The sequence below is a fragment of the Eufriesea mexicana genome, unplaced genomic scaffold (genome assembly GCF_001483705.2).
Source record: "Eufriesea mexicana isolate 0111107269 unplaced genomic scaffold, ASM148370v2 scaffold1137, whole genome shotgun sequence".
Taxonomy (NCBI): Eukaryota; Metazoa; Arthropoda; class Insecta; order Hymenoptera; family Apidae; genus Eufriesea; species Eufriesea mexicana.
The window spans coordinates 765,905-789,592 of record NW_016909254.1 but is presented as its reverse complement, the minus strand read 5'-3'; the positions used below and the strand labels follow the sequence as shown (position 1 = coordinate 789,592).

The 23,688-nt window shown below is 39.8% G+C and overlaps 2 protein-coding genes across 6 annotated transcripts in view; one reads left to right on the top strand and one right to left on the bottom strand.

Annotated features, from left to right (window-relative positions):
* The first annotated feature begins 494 nt into the window (after positions 1-494).
* LOC108547617 (prostaglandin E2 receptor EP3 subtype) lies at positions 495-14,702 on the top strand. The gene is made up of 6 exons (XM_017900210.1): positions 495-1,013; positions 1,460-1,699; positions 9,443-9,617; positions 9,977-10,215; positions 12,790-13,018; positions 14,434-14,702. Exons 1-6 carry the CDS (start codon positions 807-809, stop codon positions 14,544-14,546), a joined length of 1,203 nt encoding a protein of 400 aa, XP_017755699.1. The 5' UTR covers positions 495-806; the 3' UTR covers positions 14,547-14,702.
* Positions 14,703-16,344: 1,642 nt separating this feature from the next.
* Positions 16,345-23,688, bottom strand: part of LOC108547616 (rho guanine nucleotide exchange factor osg-1) — a 63,390-nt gene continuing 56,046 nt past the window's right edge. For 4 of the 5 annotated variants that reach the window (XM_017900204.1, XM_017900207.1, XM_017900208.1 and 1 more), the window contains 6 exons: positions 23,270-23,509; positions 23,042-23,109; positions 22,448-22,774; positions 21,237-21,407; positions 20,293-20,576; positions 16,345-19,751 (listed from right to left, as the gene is read on the bottom strand). In XM_017900204.1, the coding sequence (XP_017755693.1) occupies positions 20,314-20,576; positions 21,237-21,407; positions 22,448-22,774; positions 23,042-23,109; positions 23,270-23,509 (1,069 nt within the window). In that variant the 3' untranslated portion in view covers positions 16,345-19,751; positions 20,293-20,313. The remainder of the gene's footprint in view (positions 19,752-20,292; positions 20,577-21,236; positions 21,408-22,447; positions 22,775-23,041; positions 23,110-23,269; positions 23,510-23,688) is intronic. The other variant, XM_017900206.1, reaches the window with a different exon arrangement.

Genomic DNA, 23,688 nt, shown 5'->3' with positions numbered 1-23,688 from the left:
ATTGTCTTCTTACCGCCCAACGAATGACGAAGAGTGCTCCAACTGGCGTCTCCTGGATGGATCTCTGAAGTTCGGTTGCACCCTTCCACTTTCTTCACTGGTAAAATTTTTCGATGTTACTTTCGACCCGAAGGGCTGACGAGAAGATAACTAATCTAGGCGTAGCAACTGGTTTCACAGAGAATTATTTCGGTTGTCCTGCTTGATCGACGAACGCGACTCGTCGGACCGCTGTGTCGGCTGTGGCCCGCTGCACATGCAGCCTGACTTCAATAAGGGCCCGGGACTGCAGGTAGTCTTACAAAAGGGTCCAGCTACAACGTTGTCAAGTTTCATGAGAAACTAGAGGCGGTGACCTGTGAAACAGCAACAGCGCCTGTTGAGAAATAAGAGGGCGATACGATAATAGAGTACCAAAGGTACACGATAACTGCATCGGTACACACGCTGAAGATCAACAAAACAGCCTAGGAAATTGTCGTCGCGGAATAATGCTTTAGCGAGGAAAATTTCGAGTCGATGTATCTGCGGTAGTCGCCATTTGCATAGAGGAAAAGGAAAGATAGGCGAGCACCGTGAGAATCGACGATCGCTGGAGATCAGCGTGGATTAGAGTGAACGATCCATATAAACAATGAGGTCTCTGAATCGTTGCATCGTCGATTGTGTCTTCGAGACTTCCGTTTGAGACAGGCCGCGAATCGATTCAGATACGAACATTACTCGGCTGCGATTTAGATACAATACACACGTGGAATTATCGATCGACGTTTTATACGAACTGTAAAACACGAGAGCCCTGAAAAATGTCGCTTACCTCGATGGAGGTTTGGAACGAAACCTTGTCGATGATGAATTCGACGATGAACTCGACCCTAATGGCACCCAGCGTAGTTCTGAACCCGACAAAACGGCACGTGACTTTCGCCTCTCAGGTGGTGCTCACCCTTGTGTATATAACCGGCGTGATCGGCAACGTGTCGGCTCTAGTCATTCTTTTTCATCGAGATAAGGTAATAACGCTTTCATTGCACATTACGATTAACTAACTGGTCGGGATAGTTAGAACAGTCAGCTTTGGAACAAATTCGAATGATATATAAACTTGTCGATAATTTCTGCTTGATAATAAGATAAACCAGAGAAACTATGTCTAGTTATAGTCATTATCATGGGATAATATATCGAGGTTTTCCAAGAAACATAATTGATTGTCGATAGTAATCGCTGCAGATACCGTTATCTGCACCTCCCGGCAAATATTTATGCATGAAAATGAAATAGCATACGATCTAATGAGTATTAGATGCAATTGGTCTGAGAAGAACTTGAGGACAAAAAGTAACTACGAATTAAACGTATCAGAGAGCAAGAAATATTGGAAGATATTCTCGGAATAATTATAATAACTGCTTGGTAATTGGGATTATCGTTAAGTAATCGAATTAAACTGTTGCAGAGGAGAAATCGAAAACACTTGCTGATGCTACGCTGCTTGGCGATCAACGATCTTGTCGCATTGTTAGGGATGTTGGTGCAGATGTATATCACGATCTATGTGGGCAGCGTGATGTCCACGAGAGGATTTTGTTCCCTTCGTATCGTATGGAGGCTCTTTGGTTTGTTCAGTGGTTGCGTAGCCATCGTGATGGCAGCTGAAAGGTGGCTAGCCTTGACCAGGCCCTTCGTTTATCAGAAGGTAAGTCAAGATCCTTGATAAACCTTTTCAAATGACCGACCAGCATTGACTTTGGTATTGACAGAGGCTTATCGTTCGACTTTCCCTCTATCTCATATTCTTCTCTTCGTCGTTAAGTCTCGGTTGACACTCTCGAACTATTTGGTGCCAGATCCCCGGTTGCATAGGATTAGTAATATCGTCTCGATTGTATTCAAATATTACCAGAGGACAACGTACACGCATGATACGAAGGGTCAAGGTAAATGCTTAGACGAAAAAAGGTTTTGTTTTTCCCAGTTGGCCATTGATATTCAAGATAGCTTGTTCTCGCGTTGAACGTGAACCCGCAGGAGGCGCCAAGCTCTTTTTACAGCCATTGCAGACAGATAAATACTACGATCTTGGAAATGTTCGAGTTCTCGCAACTGGACAAGTTTTTCTAACGAATTGCCAATTTTCTGCCAGTCTTGGACTTATCTGAATAGTAATTATTAATTAATTTACACGGTCGATATCTCCACGAATTTTCTCAATGTTCTTTCATGAAATTTTGAAAGATATTTCGAGTATACCAGTCGATAGCAAACAGTCGATAGATCACACGATTTGATAAAGAAACTACCGATTGTAAGGGAAAGTATCTAAATCAGATAACAGATGGTTGCACACAAAATAGTTTTTGACACTGCAATCTGTAAACGAAGCCGAGGGGCAAAATCGGTCGAGGAACAATTTATTACCAGAAATATTACTAGGATTGTTATTCATAGGACTAGTTGGAACTTTCATGCGTTGTAGAGATAAACGGGAGAAAAATACCATAGTAACGTAGACGCACCAGCCTCATAGGTTTTATCTCCACGTGATAAGGGTCACGTTACATAGAGCATACTCGAAGCATGGACCTGACCCATTTTTCAATAGACACCATTGGCTAGAATTGGTGTGAATATCAACTGTAAATGACAGTGCTGCTTAATGTCTTATTGACATTGTTATAACTCGTGCGCTATTGTACCAAAATGTTTACGCGTGGTTATTAATGGAGAACGTGTCGTCAAACTTTTCAAGCTCGTCGCTATTACATACGCTGCGATACTTCTGCGATATTGAAAATTTATATCTTACAAGAATTTATATCCTCCTCGTATCTTTTTCTGAAAATCTATATCTTTCTTTTTATAGATTAAAAACGAATAAAAATTGCTATCTGTGTAAGTACAACTTCGTCTTTATATTATCACTTAAGGAAGTGGACTCTAAAAAATTCAGTCGTAAGAACTGATTAGAACTGTGAGGTTACTCATTGGAAATATTGAATCGGTATTTCTGACTGCGGCTCTTTCATCAATATGAATAAGCGCAAATATTTTTCGATAAGAAAGTCTGAAAAATGATATAAGCTATTTTCTTACTGGGAAGCAACGCTATCATTAGCCCCTTTTATTCCGAAGTACCGATCATTGAATTAGTACGTGCTTGGTTAACAGAATCGACGATAGGGGAGACATTCGCATTGAAATTCTTGGGAACCGCAAGTCGTTGTATCTACGCTATCAGGATAGACAGCACGCGAATATTAACACCGTCACTTTGATCCAACGATCTGTTCGAATCAATCTACGACCACTTAAAACGCAGCGGAAACAATTATTTAACAGGGTACGAAGCAAGTGCTTCTAATGCATTCGGTTTACCAAAATGTACACCCTGCTTCCTTCTGGCGTTATTCTATTAGGTCCTGTGGGTGAAAGAATGAGAAGAGAGTCCTAAAAGGAATGGAATAAGAGGAATGCAACAATGAAATAAGAAAAATTTATTTTTGTAGATAAATTTAAAAACGATCATTTGGTTTAGCCTAATCACGGTGTGTTTAATATTAAATCTTCGCTTATTCTTTAAACGAAATTTTACCTGTAGCGCCATGCTTGTAACAAATTATCTGCAGACTTAAAAAATAGAATTTTTGAACGATATTTCGCTATTTTTTGGTACAAACTCGGGATTGTATGAATTACAGAACCATGATTAAAGGTCATGGGTCAGTGAAGGCGCGCGGATGTTGAGTTTCCCACGATAATGATAACAAGTGATAGCTTTGGACAGGCATTAAACTATTTCTGAGAAAATGGAGGAACTACGTGACCATGGACAGCTAATTATTTCGCGTCTAACAAACATCTAACAGACTCAGACATTTATTTTCGTGCTGATACCATGATCACGTTCGGTCTGGGAGTGAAACATGTGCTCCTTATCGTCGTTGAATACAATTGAACTCGTTGCGTCGCGGTGAAAAATTCGTGACCCATATTGTGACCCAAATATGGCCACGCGCCTATGCTGTTTTCAATCATTACGTGTCGTTCATTCAATGCTTCACGCTAGGTATTTAAATATCTTCGATGTCTTCGTACATTGTTTGATTTTTGACGCGGCAATCGGTGAATTTCACTGGCCTCGATTTCAATTAAGCGTTGAGAAACTTTGACGATGAGCCTTCCTCTTCCGGATTATACTTTTCGATTAAAATTTGCACAAATGGTACACAATTCCGTTGTTCACATAGGGAAATATTTCTGTGATATTTGTTTTAATAATAATCATAAATATTCAATTTTTAGACATCGTTGTATAATAAATATTTAAAAATAATAAAATATCGATTTTATCTAAGCGTAATGAAAGTGATAATGAAAGTACACTAATTTTACTACTCTCGAATCTCGATTTCTTCAGCACGTATCTTTACTTGGGGCAGACAGCGGATTCAGGGTCAGTGAAATTAATGTAAACCACACTTCTGCACTGTATGGTCATTCACTGAGTCTCTATCCTTCTTCTGGAGATACGTGTATTTACGCACGTATAGAGTCCGTTAAAAACTTGGAAGCATATGAGGTTCTGATAGAATATCGTCTATTAATGTCAAATTACATCTCCATGAATTATGTGCCTCTTTCGTTATCTTTATTGCGATGTACGTTTACACTCATATTCGATATTCTCGTTAAAGCTCTATATGGCTATATTGTAGCTGTCAGATGACAATTGAAATAATCTCCACGAACGACGATCGCTTATCGAATGTCATGCAAGTTGCATGCTTGCAACTTTTAATTAATTTGAAAGAACGTGCTGTCACCTTGTCCAATTTTCTATTAATACCTCGACCACACGGTGCTAGCATTTTCTTCAAAGGCATGGAAGGAAAGTTATAACAAACTCCATAATAGAACTTTGTCCACTTTATGACACATACATATGTCACACGTCCGTTCTAACGAAGCAACGTCAAAAATAGGCCACAATCAGGCTGTCAATTCACAGCTGATTGGAAGGAAAGTTAGAAAATCCAGTTTACTTGTTAGGAACCACCCCAGGGAACTCTTCGAATACCCCCAATGTGCTATAAATTTGTAATATGATAGATCTCACCTTCGCTTTGGTCGCGTTGGGGCAGCCTCAAGGATATAGAAGCAGGGAATGAAACGGATGATTATAAAGTCCACGAACCACGGATTATTTCAGATTAATAGCATCTGGATGAACGAGGATTATCTATTTCTATCCAACTTCTTCAACATAGTCCATACATTCACTTTTATATACTAAATGGTTTTTCATTCGGAAAAATAGCTTTGATAATACTTCTGCGGTACTTTAACGACATTTCATTGGTACTTCGATGACACTACGACAATGTTTCCACGATAACTTCGATAAAAATAAAGAAAAGGAAGATTCGACGGACTCAGCCAAAGTAAACTGGATCAATGATTAAGCAACGCGTAAAATTATCTTTCGATAATTTTATACGAAACCCATTTCCGTGGTTATAGCTCGTGCCCAACGTCCATCATCGCGTGTACGTGAAAACAGTGTTCACGAATCGACGACGAGTGATTCACGGTGTGAGAATGCATTTTCGCGTGAAATCAGGACCAATGTTTCATTTTTCGCTTCTAATGCCGAACGAAAATCGAACGAGCTAACGATTGAAAAATAGCACCCATTCTATCGCTTTTCCACGAAATCTGGTTATATAAGACGAGATTCGGAGCTTCTTAAGTGCCTCGCGGAATGAATTTTCGAGGCACTCATAGTCGGTAATGAAAAGTTAGGAGATCGGTCGAAAATTCGAGTCGTGGTCCATACGAGTCTATGACGTACGAAATTTTTCCTCGTCAGACGTTTCTCATGGATATTCTTGGGACCAATTAGCGAAAGATGGAAAACGAGAGTTGTGCTAAGTCGGTGGTGTTTCAAGCACATGCAAAGGAATAGTTATTCTTCGTTTAAATTCATGCAAAACTTAACGTGAATGGTACCTAAATGGTACCTAGATAAATGGAAATTTAAAGCTTCACTGGAAATTTATTTTTTAATTTTCTTCGGGATAATATTGTAATATAAAGGTTACTAGTTCTCTTGTTCAATTGCATTGCATAGAGAATCCATTAACGTCACAGTGGGTAACCTTGTCTTATATTGTGTTCGATAATCGTAATTGATCGCGAATAGTGTTACATTATGTTTAAGTGACATGATATTGTTTTGTAACAATTTCAATCGCTAATATTCTTAGTTTGCTGATTGAGACGAAGAGAATAATCGACGAAGTAGAATTTTGTAATAAGTTTATTATCGATTAGATAGAAAAAGGATTTAGAAATTAGAATACCATCTTCATAATTTATCGAACGATAAAATGTCATATATTTATTTTATTTATCAATGAACAAGTTTAGTGTAGATAGCTCTATGTAAACAGTATTATTTCTTTCTGAAAGGTATTTACGATTATGCTCCATCGATGATCGTTGCTTGTACCGAAATGATGCAGACAACTTAGATATCGTGTAAGGAGATGCGAAAACATGACTATAGAAATTTGTTTCCCGTTGTAAAGCAAATATAAGCAATGTTTCGCTTATCTTCTTCCTGTCAGTGAAATTAAGAAACAAATTATTATCTTGCATTCTTTGATTTTATTAGGAAATAGAACATTAGGATTACATATCAGAGAATTCGTTAGTTCGTTAATGCATAGGGCAAAGTTACTTTCAGATGGAGAAAGTTAAGGAATTACTATTTTTTAATTTTCTTGCTAGATTATTAATTTTGGAATAATATTTTCCATGAAATTATACTTTAATCGAAGATTATTCCTTTAGCAAAATTTTCCGTAAATTTATTTATATTTCTTTATCACAAAATTATTTTTAAATAGCTATCTACATTTCCATTGATATTATCTCAATAATGAAGGAGGAAATTGTAGAAATAGTTGCAATTATGAATATTTGTATTCTAAATATTGTGAAATGATTTAGATTAAAATTTATAATAATATCCTAGTATCCCAAACATATCATAAATAATTCTTGGCATTCGTAAACGTTGCATCACACAAGGAAGAAATGATTCAATCTCCGTCGTCATTTATATCTCAGGCTTAACACTTGTAACATCAAGCTTCCCGATTTCGGCTCCCCTTAAACAACGCCTCCTTTGATAGGAAGAGCAATAATGCGATTTGTTGACCATAGCTACTCGTCTATCAGATTCAAGGTTTCTAGGTTACTTTAGAGCACCCAATGGTGTACCAAAATGTCAGAAGCCTGTGCGTCACAATTAATAGGAGTATCAACGTGTCTAGGGTTCACTGATCCATATGTGGTCCAGCGTCACAAATCCACTGATCCACCAGTGATTCATTAACATTCAAAATCCTAAGTTTTAAACATACGAATGAAGTCCCGTTTTCGAAACAAGTCAAAATTGTCAAGTCAAGTACAAAAATATTTCAATTATGATCACCGAAATATTCTGGTTTTCGACTATGGACGTGTTAGGCGAAACATATAGTTATTACACGGTCGTGAAGTCACGAAATTACTTTTCGAAAGGTAACATGTCCGAAAAGAGAGGTACAATAAAAGAAGCATGGTTGATGGCAGCAATTATGAAAGTTTCCTCCAGTTTCCCCTAGTTTTCTCTAGTTTTCTCGGCTTGTCTATGTACCATGTACACACATGCTTCCAGTTTCTGTCGTAAAAAGACCTTCTCCCTCGAAAGCACTTAACCACCTCCGTAAAAGAACGACGGAAAATCCTCGATGAAGGTTTCATCCCTTCTCTCATTTCTCAAGGAGCAGACGACGTTTGAGCGATGATGTTCGTATATTTGTTTTAGCCGTAAATATAAAAAAATATGACACGAAAAATATGTTACTCGCCAAGTTTCCCTTCGTACTCGAGTGAAATATATAAAAGTTTAGGTTAGAATAATCGTAGATCATTTTAATTAAATAATACCAAGGGACAATGAGTAGACTAATCGATTGTATACAGAAACTTGAAATATTATATGACGCGAAGATACGTTCTAGAATGTTAGCATAATCTTCAGATTTACAGTGGCTAATTCTCCGAAAGAAGTTAGTTAATGGGAATTCATAAAGTTTTAGGGTGAAATTTGGAAGTTTAAGGTATCAAAACCCACGTGAGTCTTCTTTATGCTCTCCCGCTTTACTTCTACCTTCTCAGATAAGACAGTCCAGAAATTGAAGTACCCGATTCGATCAGATAAAATTGAACGTTGGGGTAATCCTACGTGATGAAAAACCCTCGGGATTCCGGTTCAATTTCAATAAAAATGTCCTGTATCCTGCCGAAAGTTTTCGTCCAACCACACACACGCTATTTTACCGATACTTGTATCACAGGCTCACGAATTTGCCCTGATATTTAAGGTTCCGCACTCCTCTGCCAAGCAGAATGTTATCTTTCTACTTGTTCGTGATTCGTCGTTTGGTGGTCTATTATTATAAACCAAACACCTATATTATCGTGTCAAAACAGTTCCATTTCCCGTGAGCCTTTGCTCGCATAAATCCCAGAAGCAGCATGTTCCACGAATAACTACTCTTACAATTAGACGTGACATGTCAGAACGATATAGTATTCCGTTCTGCAAATAGCTAGTCTTCCTTTGTTTGGGTTTCGAAAGTTTGAACGGGAATCGTGTATTGAACACCGAAAAAACGATATCACAGTTCGATCACGAATTCCTTTTCCGCATTTTCCCTGTCCCTAAAATAATGGCGTCTAAAATAAGATTTAAGATCATCAACAAGGTCTGAGGCTCTCGAGTAGCCCTAGAAGTACAGTGACGCAGATCAGAAGTTCGCCTATTTTAAGTTGCATGAGTCCGAGACGAAAACAAAAACTTCTATATATTTGCTCGTCATTCACAGGATTTCACTTGGCACATAGGAGAGGACGTCGAACGTTTATGAAACACCCATGGTCCTTCCCTCGGTGTTCTTCTATTTACCGATTACTCGGCGTAACAGCCGTTGATGGTCCATTAGAATCGAATCGATATTCTTCGATTGCTTTTCGCCACGCGTCGTCAGCCAGGTTCGTTGACTTTGCGTCGCGTGGTTGGGCAATGATCGATGCGATTGTAGGTGTCGAAATGGGACACGTGGTCGAATGTATTCGGATGGAACTGGTGTAGCTATTTGTTCTCTACATTTGTTTTCCTATCGACAAGATGACACAATGCGATGGTGATGAAGAATCGGAGGACTAGGACGTTAGGGATCACCTGTTGGTCTGCGCTAGCTTTCTCGCGTAGAGCGTAAATTTTATAGGAGTATAGCGCGTGTTGAAATCGCCTGTTCCGTGGACGAAAAAATATTCCCTGATACTGGTACTACTCAATCTGTGACACGCATGTGTTCTCCAGCAGGTGACGTACCCGGTAATTGTACGTTGCATGCTAGTACTCTGGCTGGTAGCTCTGGCGTTGACAAGCCTGCCGCTTATGGGTTTTGGCGTGTACTACAAAGGTGAACAATGCGTTCGATACAGAGAAGCCACCGAGCCGGCTGATATTGCCTACGCCTACGTCTGGTTCTTTTTCGGTGAGTATGGCATGTTATCGCGACCGATAAATCCTTGGACGTGTTTCGATTCTGACATGACAACTTAATGAGCCGAGAGCTGGGTGATTCAAACCCTATTCGTATAAAATCGATCGTTTGGTAGAAAATAATACAGAACAATCTATGTGTAAATTAATTTTTTCATTTATTCGCTATTTCATTAGTTGGATTTAATGATGCAACATTAGTACAATTACTATTTCAAATAAGAAATTCATATATCTTGGTTATAATAATCTGTCATAAAAGGAAGCAAAGTTTGTAAATTTTGAACAATTTCAGAATTATTTCTATAGTAATTTTTTCGTCAAAAATTGAATCGTTCCTTTGAATGGCAGGTACGGTCCTCTGCCTGTCGATAGTCTGGTGCAACTTAGCTGTATCTAGAGCACTGAGCAGGCTAAGTCGCAAAGCTGGCGTTCTCCGGCGGGTAACGAGATCTTCCTCAAGAGCGAAACCACTTTTGACAGTGACGGGGCCAGCACCGGAAATCGTCACCACCGCCGAGGAAAGGGCATTCGCAAGATTGATGGCCGTACTATCAATATCGTTTGTTGTCTGTTGGATGCCACAAATGGTAAGCAATCGATCGTGGAAGTAATTGATTCAATTAATTCTCTCCCGGCGGAACGCCCTGGCCAATTAAACGATGCCTGCGTTTTTTTGGCAAGCTAATTAGAATTCATAAAATGCGCCGCTTCGGGTTCTTCCGCTTTCGGACACTTTGGATACAGACGACCCGTTAGATAGGATTCGCAGCTGTCTAGATACTAGAGAATATATCTGCATATATATAGTATATATTTATTATAATATATCGTGTAACAAATGAATTAGATCTTTACACAAGTTGACATTACATTCACAAAAATTAAAAACCAGCGTTTGGTAATTTTAATTTTTTAAATAATTATTTTACAATTTCACTAATTAATTTTATGTAAAATGAAGCAATAGTCCATTTTACTTTATTTTCCGCGTAAATTTATACAGTGTTAAACTGATTTTTAGCTGCTTTCACTTCTTCGATTTTGCAAGCTTTTATGTAACGCTGCAAGATTTTAAAGGACTTCTTACGAAATTTATATACATATGAAAATATCAACCGGTGTTTATATCGATTTGCTCATGTTTCTTCAAAAGATTGATTTATGTTCCCTCAAATGCGACATCGGCGACTGAATCGTAGTTAATTTCTTGATCCGTGCATTCCTTCATCTCGTTGTAATTTTGACTCATCATCGATGGTATATTTTACCAACGAACCGCGCGAAAGGGAAGTCTCTACGAAAGAGTTTCCGGTTACTCTCATTTATGGAGGCAAATGGCGTTTACGTGACGCGTTTGCCGAAGATACATTCGTCGGTAGTATTTGCTCCTACGCCGTCGAAACATCGATAAAATTTGCGCTCGTGTCGGCCGTGACGGGACTTTAAAAGCGAATCAACATTTCTCATTCTACACCATGTATCTTCCCTAAAGTACCCATCTAACTATTCCTCACCATACATCGAACGAAGCTTAATTCAATTTCACCGCTACGAAACCCAATGTAATCGATATTACATCAATTAACGAGTAATTACTTTTCCTCGAAATAAAAATGGATATTTTTCCGCGAAGAAAATATCTTCGACTAATTTTACCACCTCGATGTCTAGATGATTATGTCGTAGTATTTCGCGAACAGAAGTCACTCTCATTGGCACAAACGCGGAAGTAACGCGAATTCGGGAATCAGGGTAGGAAATTCCATGTCGCTGCGAAGAAATCGATGTCATCGCTCGGAGCTTTCGCATTCCTGAATTTTTAATTCAATGTAATCACGGTGTATCCTGCCGGCAAGAATACAATCGCATCGAACAATGCACTCGGTGGTACGGTGATTGCATACTCACGAGCATTAAATGTTTCCATCTCCTTATCCGCACAGCATCTTATTCCACTCTGTCGTCCTCGCGAGACTCTCAGGTTCTCCTCGAGTCCAGCCCGATCCATCGATCCTCTCGTCGAGCTTGTTTCTCGAGCTTGCATGGAATTGCTCGTTCTCGATCCTCGGGCGGCTCCAAGGTGGCGGATGAAAATAATGGAACGATTTGCTCGCGCAAAATTGCCAACGTGACGCATTTCCGCCGCCAGGGACGAAGGTTAAACTCGACGATTCGGTTTGGAATATCCTCACGTACGATCGATCGCGACGTTCGCGAACGATCGATCTTTTGTAACGCGTCGATGTTGGCTTTGCGATCGAAGCCGGATGTGAAAAGATTTAGATAAACGACGAGGCAAATTTTCCACGTCTATCGTCGTAGACAGTGTATTTCTGACGTTCACCCTAACCGCGTGGGTTCTTGTTGATTCTATCGTGAACTATGTTGCTTGTCACTCTACGCTGTTTTTAGCGATCTTACGATTAACTCGAGATATAATTATGCAGGATTATTGCTAGATTAATCCTATGCTGACAGAGATCTGCGCGTCTGATAAACAACCACTCCTTTTTAATAACAAAGCAGGTTTATTTAAACTAAAATATTACACTAAGTTCCTCTCAACTCTAACTCTCAAGCACACGATTCTCTACTCACTACGTCTCGACTATACGCATTCTGACTAGCACGCGCCCTTGCACTCTTATTTAAAGTCTAACACTCTCTCTTTTCATACGTAAGCTCTCTTCGTTGATCGCTCATTTCCCAGGCGACCTAGCCCTTGATGGGCCAGGTACTTCAGACACTCGGACGCATTCCTAGACTTTCGTTCATTGCTTGCACTTGACCCGGTCATAAATATCTCATCCGTACAATTGCTGCACGTGGTCATCCGTCCGTCCGCGTGCACTCTAGATGATACCCTAAACGCCTAAGCCGAACCCGATATCGCTCTTAATACTGTTTCCTTTGCTAGGGTCCTTCCCAACTCGTAATACCATAATTATGCGACTTGGAATAGTAATTATCGCGTGGAAGCTCGATTTCGATATCGATGAACGCATCGAAACTGATGGCTGACTGATCATATTGATCATTTTATCGGGATAACATCGCTAATAACGCTATTTATATGCAGTGTAAAATCCAGTAGAATTGGAAATTTACTTCTGTGACGCAACACAGGGTGTTGGTTAACAAAATCATCGCTGTTTCTCTAGGTTTCCATCCCATTGGCACAGTTCGCGCTGAAGTTACCTCAGAAGGCACTACTCGCGCGAAAACTGATTCGTATGTTTCACCTGGCTGCCGATGTCCTTCTTTGTATTCACTTCACCCTGGATCCATACATCTACGTACTACTGAGGATGCCACGGCCGAGGTTCCGCCTTCTGAAACCCCTCTGCAAGATCTGTTGGCCAGCCAGAAGCCGATCGAGCTCGTTCACTGGTGAGTCTCGTCAATCCGACACGCAAATTAGGTATTTAGAGGACATGGGATCAATTAGTCACGCAAGTGGGACCGATATTGTAGAGATTTGACGTATTCTACGGAAGGATTATTTATTTTTATACATTGTATTTTAATATTTAGCAGTACTTTACTAATGATGATATTTATACTGTCACAAATATAATGTCTTAACAGGTTTTGCATTTTTAAATAAATAGGAGACACCACTCGTCGCAATTGCGTGACTTATTTATTGTAGCGTATAATTGAACCTATCCAATTAACCAGTGTCTCACTGTTAAGAGTTTCAACAACTAAAGAATGCGATGGGTGGTTTGTCCATGTATTTTTCGTTCTCGAGACGTAACTTAACATCCACTGCTGAGCCTGTTTGTCTTAAAAAGGTTTCCCCGTGACACGTTTAACGAGAAATTAAAAGGTCCATAAAGAAGACCCACGGGGAACGCCCTACGGGTCTATCTCTCGATCATCTCTTCGTTGCCTCGTAACAAATAGGGCACTCTCACATGAGCTTCAAATTGAAATTGAATCGATCCTTAAAGACGACTCGAACAATCGAATTAGCATTCATCTAAAATTATTTGTATCTTCACGTAACAAATCCCTATTATTTCCTAATCAGTGTTGTAACTCACGCTATAATCTCTTAATCGGTTGCATTCCTTGATCTAATCAGTGTAATCTTTTATAATCTACTCCATGATTTCATAACCTAGTCATTCATAGTTTACTGTAATTTATTATACTTTTCCTTGCAAGAAGTTTTTCAAAAACAGTAACTGGAAACGAACTGGAAACTGTTGTATGTTAGAGAAACGGAAGAGGGGAATCCTGGTTTCTATATTTCTAAGATATCTATGGTAGCTCAAAGGTTTGGGATTATCTCTAATATTTCAAATTTATGAAATTTCTTATTTCATAAATATCACGTCTCTTTTTCTATTTCTAGAGACATTCGCCTCTAAATATTATAGACTACTATTTTTCAATTTCTTATCCTTGTTAAATAATCATCCATTTTCATTTTCCCATTACCATTTTGAATTATGCATCGTTATAAATAGTACCATTAAAACAGTTCAAGTAAATACAAACTAAAAATTCTAATGGAATCTTTTCCTCAGTTAAAATGAATAATTTAAAAGAAAAATTTAAAATTAAATTAAATCAAAAATAAAACAAATTCGTAACTTCTCCATTAAGAAATCCACAGTTCCATGTCCACTGTCTAAGCGATCCCAAACCTTTGAGCAATGGCGTAATTACTTTAGCAGTCAGTTGCTCGTTATTATAGCTGATCAACAACTTTTGACAGGAGTAGTATCCTCCTATCAGTTTAGGTTGATGTTGATGATCCACACGATTGAAATGGACTCTCTAACACCTGACAGGTACCACAGACCACCAGGGGAGCAGTGGTGATCCGTCGACCCCGATTACCGAGGCACCCTCCACACCCGTCAGCGAGGAACACGATCCTCATTTTGTGGCGGTGTCGGTCTGAGACAGGCTTCAGCGAACGATCTTCCAGAAACGGCTCAAGAGTCACGATGTCAGCCAGGTTTGAGCTGCACACTCTTCGAGAACGTTGGAAGATCTTCGCTTGGTAAACACACGAGTAATCGCGCTGCGAAGTTTCATCGAATCACAAATGACTGGCAGAGACCCATTGCCTTGACGTCTCGTTAATTGGTCGAACTATCGAAATTTCGACGAAATTTTAACTTATCCTGGCTGATGATAATTAGGAAGATATTCGAGACAGTTTCCAGACTGTTGTCCAAGTATTTCAAGCGGAATGGGTTCAGTGTGGAACCGCTTCCCTTTGGGGAATCTTCAAGATGACGCAGTGAGTCGTTGAGGAACAAATCAGGTGCGTTGAGATCGATACCTCGCTGATCCCTTCGTGTACAATTTGCATCGAATGCTCGTGTTTCTTCTGTTTAGTTTCTGCGTTACTGTACATTGTTCATTTTATGGATAATTTTAATCGCTGTAATATTCGGGTATTTTAATATTCCTCCGATCGATTTAGTTTTTCCCCCAAAAAAGTACCGTACTTGATGTCGAAGGTTTTTAATGGGATTGAGTCACGAAATAATGTCAGGAATTGAGGTTCTTACCTCTTTTCTTTTTTTTTCTTTTTTTTATTGCCGAATCGCGTTAAAGAGGTGAGCGAGCAGCATTCCATAAATATTATCGCACGTGGTGCACGTATCGTATTAACGAACATATATTATTTTTCAATTCGTGAAATTTCAAGATGCTATAAAATACCCGGTAAAATCTAGAAGACTCTACTCGTTTGCAGTTTGCAAGTGAGATTGAGTGTCGTTTGTTCGTACGATGTTCTTTTTCGACCGGGTATTTTGCACGAGAGTATAAAAATTGGATGTGAAATTTTTGAAAAATTTTCTGTTTCAAAAAGAGAATGTTTATATATACATATATATATATGAGAGTTTGTATAGGAGTAATATTAGTGCGTTATTATAAGAGGAAAGATAGTTTACGTTATCGAGAAGTACATTTTAAGTAAGTGAACGTAAAATCATGGCAATGCAAATTTCGACACACACACCTCTGTCACAGTTACGTAAATGAATGTCTAGTCAATAAATTAATGCAAGCGTGCAGGAGTTACAGGACGAAAGCAAAGAATGGACATTTACCAAAGTATTCAATGCTAGAGCATATTTTCTTCGTACAATGTACTTCCTTAAATAGAATTTAAGAGAAAATCACACGTATATATATTTTTTCTTTTTTTTTTTTTAAGTATACACTGACGAAGATACTAATCCTATAGAAATAGATTAATCAAAAGTCTCATACTTAACAGACGTTACCGTAAATTGTCACTTTACCACAGCAGCCGGTGTGATCCATAGTCGTAAATATTCTTCTATTGTATCGATGTAATGATATTAATAAATTTTACTCGTTTTTTTTTTATTTTTATTTTTTTTTTTTTGTTTGATATATCCCAAGGATATCGACGCTATTTTCACCTGTCTGTAAACTTCTCGTCGTGTCAGGCATTAGAAAACTGTAATGGAAATGAATCATCAAATATAAAGATTCGAGTAATCGAACAAATTACAATTCATCGGTCATCCAAGAGCAATTTTCTCTTCGAATCTTCGCCTCTCGGATAATCCATCTGCCACCATTCTCGCTCCAGTGAGGAATAATATTTTTATTCATTTTCTCCGGCCATAAGTGAGGAGGGGAATTAAACGACGCGATGGAATGGTCATTGCTACACGAGAATGCGGGAAACAACGAAATAACGACACCAGTGGGAAGGAAGGAGTACATATAATACAAATATATTTTATACGCAGTTACGTATCTCTTGCTTCTAGACACTTAACAACATTAATCAATAACTTACGGGACGCGATCGTTGCTGAATACATGACACCTTTCTTTTTTTTGTTTTATTGCACACTAGAAATATACCACAGATGCATTCGTACACGGTATCAATCGCGATACGTCTGGCGTACTTTCACGTACCTTAAGTAGCTACAATAAATAATAATTCGACTTTTAACACCACGCTCGTTTCCTGGTTCACTCTCATCGATCAGTGATCCACGTTCGCACGATACCACGCTCGCTACGAGACAAGATAGACGTGGGACGATCGTGACGATATTTCATCGAATTCGTCGGGCATTCCTATTTTTCGCGTTAATTCGCGTTAATCATCGCGAAATGATCGTCCCGTTCATCCTATACACGCGGTCGCACCCTCGCGAAACGATTATCATCGCACCCCATACGACTCGGGCTCCACGTCCCGCACACTCACACGCGTCACAACGACAGACACAACGGATATGATTGCACGCGTCGCCCCGCGATTAAATCGATTTCTTTTAATTCGTTTTAATTCGTTCCGAAAGGCGAACGCAAAGTCAAAGGCAAATATCTATCACACGCGACCCTCTCGTCACCCCTCGTCCCGTTCTCTCCACTCCCACAGGCACTCAATCGACCTCAATCGCACGCAAACACGTATATGCGTCTCGCTACGATAATAGAAATCACACCGATAAACAAAATATAAGCCCCGTACGCGGCCAACAATTTTTGCTAGCGACAGATTGTACCTTGCTTCCGAGCTGGCTAGGCTTGCAAACAGCGATTTATCACACGTACAGGTATGTCGATAATTATGTACACATCGAAAAGGTGTCTCTATCTCTATGATAATCTCAGAGCGAATCGGTGATCGTTTGCATCGGTTCGAGCCGGCCAGGAGGATCGGAGATGAGGATCTCGTTCGCTTCTGACGAAAAGTATCGCGTCGATGTCGTCGATCGAGTAGGTTCGATGGCTGTTTGTACGATTCGAGTTACTTCGTTACTTTGTGCTTCGCACTTCGAGGTTAGTAGAGTCAGTCTTGAATCGTTCGAAGCGTCGCCGGCTCTCCCCTGTTAAACGATGCCACCCTTCGGAGACATTCGTTCCAACAATGTTTCATCTTTTTTCTTTTTTTCCGTTTTTTTTTTTTTTTTTTTTTTTTTTTTTTTTTTTCGTTTTTTTACACATTTTTCCCATTTTTATGTTCTCTTGCATGTGTTATATAATTAGACAACGCATCCATACAATTTCTTTCAATTTTCTGTAATCGAAGGATAACAATTTTTAATTTTCGCAATCGTCAAACGCCGTCGTAAAATCTCAAAGTGCGCGATACTCTGAACACCTAACCTTGGCTTCGTGAGAGATCTAAAGTTCGTGAAACGAATAGAAGAGAAATTTGACAACGAACGTAATCGAACATTTCAAGAAAGAGACACCCGAAGCTGTATAGCGTCCTCGGTTAATAATTCAAACGAATCGGAAAGTGTATAAGACCGTGTACAGTTGAACGACTTCGGTGTCGTGTAACTGATTCTCGAAACTTGCAATTTCGCGCGAAAAGTAACGGTGAATTACGAAAATCAGGGGGCAAAGGGGCGCGAACCATTTGGCACGACTAAGGATCGAAATTCGTATCGTGGAACGACACTTGATCTCGTGTAAGACTATCTGAGGGATCGATATCGATTAATTATTGTCAAATACGCTGTATGTTAATTATGCATGGTCAATATATCCGCGAGTCGTTCGAAGTTGTAAAAAAGTCAGACGAGTCGCTCGAAGTTGAAGCGAATAAAACGCGCGGGAGGTGTATAAAGAGCTTAAGATCTATCCAGAAGTACCCTGAACAGGGAGAAACTATGCGAATTGGCCACTCGAATTTTGTACCATTGATACAGACCGGGGCAACCGAACAATTTTTTCCAAGCGTTACGATTTATCGCGACGAAGCTTCGAGGCGCCATCTTTGATCGTATACCATTTCTTCGCGGATCTTACCACCCTTACATCTTCTTACACCATCTCTCTTACACTTTCAACGATATCTTCCACTCGTAACAACGCCTCCTATCAAATAAAAAAATATGGGAAGACGAAAAATTGTATAAAACGCAACGTCGATTTCGTCCCCCTGTCAACGATTAAAATTTCATCCTATCATCCCCAATTTCTCCCATCGCTGCGGGGGCCAAGTAAGCTATAACTCTTTCGTCCAGCAACCGCTGGACAACGTCGCACTCGTTCAATTCCAAAGAAATTTACTCTTGCCCGATTTTCTTTTAATTTATTTCTTTTAATTTCCCGACAATAATTGGCAATTCTCTGGAATTCCATTTGTGACTAAACACGAACACATTCCGTTACGAACGGTGAATTATTAATAAAACGAAGAAACGATGTTACGCGTCAGTTCTCGAGCATGCTCGCGTCGATCGATGGACAATGATAAATTCGTTTTGGCACTCTAACTCGATTAAGCCCCCTTTTAGCGTTTTAACGTATTTTTAGGCCAGTGTCACGGTTGTGTATAAGCTCGATTCAACGCTCTTCCAGGTATCGTAATTACATTGCTCAAATTCTCAACGTGCGTATTACATCTAAACACAACGAGGATGTACACGCGCGGTTAAATCGATCCGCCCGAAGCACGCGCGTACGTTCCTTCCGCCTGTTCCTCCTTTATTGAACATCGAGGTACATCGACACTAAATTACAATCATGCGACGAATCGTCGCGTGATTCAACATCGAGAAAAACCAACGTCTATTCGGTCCAAGTGCAAAAGTACAAACTCGCGTGGAATCGATTCCCTGAAATCAAGCAGGTTCAAAACGTTGCTATCGGTATTCCGATCGAATGCTGCTCATCGAATTTTGATAAATTCCGATAAATTCCGACGAATTTTTACCCTTTGACCTTTCATGCTGTCTAGCGAAAAGATGGATTCCTCGGGTTTTGACGTTGATTTCAGCGAACCGTTTCCCAGTTCCATCCATAACGATCCAACGAGAGTCGAACAGATTAGTTTAAGGATCTGATCCCGATCAGCGTTAAAACAACGACCAGAGAAAGCTGCCTAGTCCGGTTCCATAGCAGTTTGGAACGCGTGTTTCTTGACACCTTGAAAGTAACGGACCTCCTTTATCCTGCTTTTTATCCACTCGGCCAAAACGAGCCAGAGAACCTTCCCGCGTTCCCTGAAAAATCGTCGGGCGAACACGTCCTGAACAGTCACGATCGGACAATGACGGACCCGACTACGTGTGACTTGCACACGCAACAACGATTCCCACGGCATGTCATGCCGATGCGAGTGAGTTGTGGCCCTTACCTGCAAAATTTCGGCATTTCGTGAGTCAAGCGTGTAGGAATTTCACGGAAGAAATTAATTATTCCGATTTTTATCACGTGTGATCCGAGAATTCTGATAGGATGTAAACTATACTGTCTAATTTGCGTTTTGACTACTTCAATATTAGAGTTATCGAATTAATAAGGCGAAGTGACTGGTTTGAGATTTTATCTTTGCAGTTGCTGAAAATATGCTGCTGCTTTTGGCAAAGTTCATGTTGACTTTTATTCAGACAGAATTATATATAATATTTATTTTCATCATTCCACTTTAATGATTATAGTCTATATGTACATATTATATTTAGGTTCTCATTAAAGATCGGTAGTTCTAGTACTAAATGTGATATAACGTCTGTTAAAGGATCCAGGCCAAGTGTCTTCTATTCTAATTTAAATATATAATTATTCAAAAAATCATTTTTACAGTAAATTCGATAATATGCTATTTTATATCCTGCTTCGCAAAGCTAAAGACTGTTTGAAAATGAAAATTCAGTTAATTCGTAACGAGTACTCACCGAGGGCCCTGCTAGATCAGGTCACACTTTCCAAAGCAGCAGATGATTGGTCGAGTCCTCGCGACCAGCCTGCAGCTCGGCAGATGCCTGTGGACCTCTGAAATCCTCGTAGCCATCTCCGCCTGATATCACCAGAAGTTTCCCGCGATTGATGTTGTTCTGTTGCGTCTTGCTGGACTTCAGAGAGTATCTGTTCACCTTTGGACGCGGATCCGGCTTCGCTGGCGTCGTCGTTTCCACGCATGTGAGGAAACGCACGTGTCCGGTATGTCCATGAGGAATACCTGAAAAAGGCAATAAAAATAACCTCCTTTCCCGGTGTCTCTCGAAACAACGTGCACCAATCTCTCACCGTGCTACAGCAGTTGAGACGGGACAATTTGGCAAATGCAGAATTCAAAAATAAATCACGCGGTCGACCCGAAAAGACTTATCAATCACGATCAATCAAACGTGGATCGAAACGGGAAGCTAACATCTGTTGCCAATCAGCGAGGATCTACGCTCGTTTCCTCGTTTCCTCAACATCTCTGCGAATCGATTTTAACAGTGGACCTTGCATACACTCGTATACATCGCAGACTCGTGCACACGCTAGCGAGGAAGTAAAATTCGAGGAAGACCAAGATACGTATTACTCGATTTGTTTAGAGACAGGTTTCCTCGCAACGGAATATCGCAATTAAATCGCAGCAGAGATTGAAAGTCTGTTTGCCGTGTAGCCACGTCAAAGGCTCCGATTCCCGAGATTTATTAGCCCACGGTTTACGTAGCTGCACGAGCGGATCCAAAAACTTCGCGAATGATTGATCGAACCTGTATCTGGCCGTCGTCGAAGCGGACACCTCGCGAGAAGACACGGGTCCACTCGGTGGCCAGCTTCTAATTATAACGAAAGCAATAAGCCGTGATTATAAACGATCGAACATGACGTCAATACGTACCAGTCACGATCGGCGGTTGGGACATCCTCTGAGTAGATGGCTTTATATGGGGAATTGGCACGGTCAGTAGTACGCCGGCGCTCGTGCCGATCCAAAGCAACTCGTTGCAAGCCAAAAGTGCGGTGACCCTGAGACAGGCGGCCTTGTGTTGTCGTATTATGTCATCGCAACCTGCAGCAAGTTTAAAGCTTCCGTTAAAATAAATACCATATGACGAAGTAGAGAAGTAATTGCTGTGTAAAGATTCTTTAAGTAGCCCAGACCTCTATGGTCTGAAGTTTGCTTTAAAATTATAAAAGTATGGAGTCGAGGAGGGATTCACTGATCCGAATTAAAGAAAGAAAGAAATATATGTTAATCCTGCGGGTGTCGTGATCCTAAGTGTTGTAATGTTTGCAAGAGGATTGACTAGATGCAATTTATAATTATTAAACATAATGTATCACAAATATTCTCTTGATGATGTTAAAATAGAGTAATAACGAGGAAACTATATTAGGATACAAGTAAATCAGAATTCTCAATTGCTGGACATCTGTCACAAGTGATACTGATATACTCGAGACAAAAATTTTCATAAATCATTTTAAATACATATCAAGCGGATCATCCTTTCTTCTTTTGTCTTCCATACATGCCAAAGATTTACTGCATCATATGTCTGCTCAAAAATATATATAAAAGGCTTCTTTACGTATTTATCGGATTCACGAACTTCGCAGGATTAACAAATATATATATATCCAGGATTGTATCTTCCCGTTGTCACATTTTAAATTGATTGTACACTTTGCCCATACTCAAGCAGGCCCAGAAATGGCCGCCGACGAGGAGTACCACTCGGTCCAATTCGTGAAGAACAACCGTTAAGCCTACTAGTGAAACGAATTTTGGAAAGCGGAGCCGCTGAAAGGAATCTGTTGTTCATACATTTAACGGCCCTTCGTCTCAGGTAAGATACCCATTTTATCGTCGGTTATACATTCCCAGGTGCAGGTCCTAACTGAACCTGTGGATCTTTTACGACCCTCAGGTAGATTCGTCTTCCGAACCCAAAAGTCAAGACTAATTCGAGGCTCACGAAGAAAAACGTATTAACTTCTACTATGACTCATTAGCTTTTTAATATTTAGTACAAAGAGGGTAGGATATTGCAGGTATCTTCTGTACCTACGCAAAGGTACACGATGTCAAGATACGTAGAAACTTACTGGTAAGCATTTTGGTGACAGCCGGTGCTATATTGATGTCCGTCAAGCATTCGTAGCTACCAGAGTGGAATAAACGCAACACGGCGCTATTGTGCAAAGAAATCCAGACTCCTAGTCCACCGGAACTTGCCATGCAGGAAACCGACAAGGACGTGTCGTTGCTAACGGCGAACGTGTGTTCCACGTCTAGCGTGTGGGTGTTGAGAATTTTCACCGAATTGTGGCATCCGCACCAAAGTTTCCCGGATACCGGAAGCATTTTCGTCACTGGAGAAGCCACCGTGCCCACCGACACTGATCTCGGGTCTGGGGTGTTCCAACCACCTACTGTGATTAAACGATAACCTTTTACTTTGAAATATTTTTCTCCCAGTTTTAACATTATCGTACAGATATACCAAAGATTTTCTTTACCGGTATTTTCATATATTCTATGAGATTTATTGTATAGTTTTTATTTCAAATTTTATTTCGTTGCTTGTTACACTTGTGGATGTTTTGTCCAACTTATCGTTGAACTAGTACAAAGTTTATTTTTCGTTATGAACTTAGTTAGATAATTAAATGTATAGTATATATAGATACAGTACATACCGTGATCTCGAGCATAGACAGTGATGTCTCCATTAGCAAGCGACACGAACACTTTATTATCCAAGTATCTAAAGTACCGAAGAAAAAGAGAGAGTGAATATACGTAGACTAAAGAAAAAGTGTAATTGATAAATTGTTAAGGAAAAATTTATTATCGACGATTTATTAGACGTCGTTTATTCGGAAAGGATAAAAAGAATTTTCTATTAAGTTTAATAAATGTCTTACATGATGCAGTGCACGCTGCTGTTGTGCTGTATTTTCACTTTGTTCTTTTTTATCCTGATGTTATCGTTGCAATTGTAAACGTGTATGCACCCATCCTCGGTCCCCAGCCACATGGTTGGTTGATTAACGTCCTCTTCCGTCGTAACGTTATCGATACTCGGAACGTCGCCACTCAAAGTCAGGCTACCCGTATCTGCACATGGAATGTCGTCCGAGTCCGAGTAGTCGGAGCTCGAGCAACTGCAAAACAGCTTTCTTAGATTAACGATGAAACGTACTAAATCACGATGTAAAATAATGTACAAGGAGTGTCTCTAAAAACAGGTCTTTCTTTTTAATTGACGCTGCAGAAAAATATATTAATCGAACAAGAAATTCTATTCTAGGAATTTTATAAGGTATAAAATATAAGGTACGGT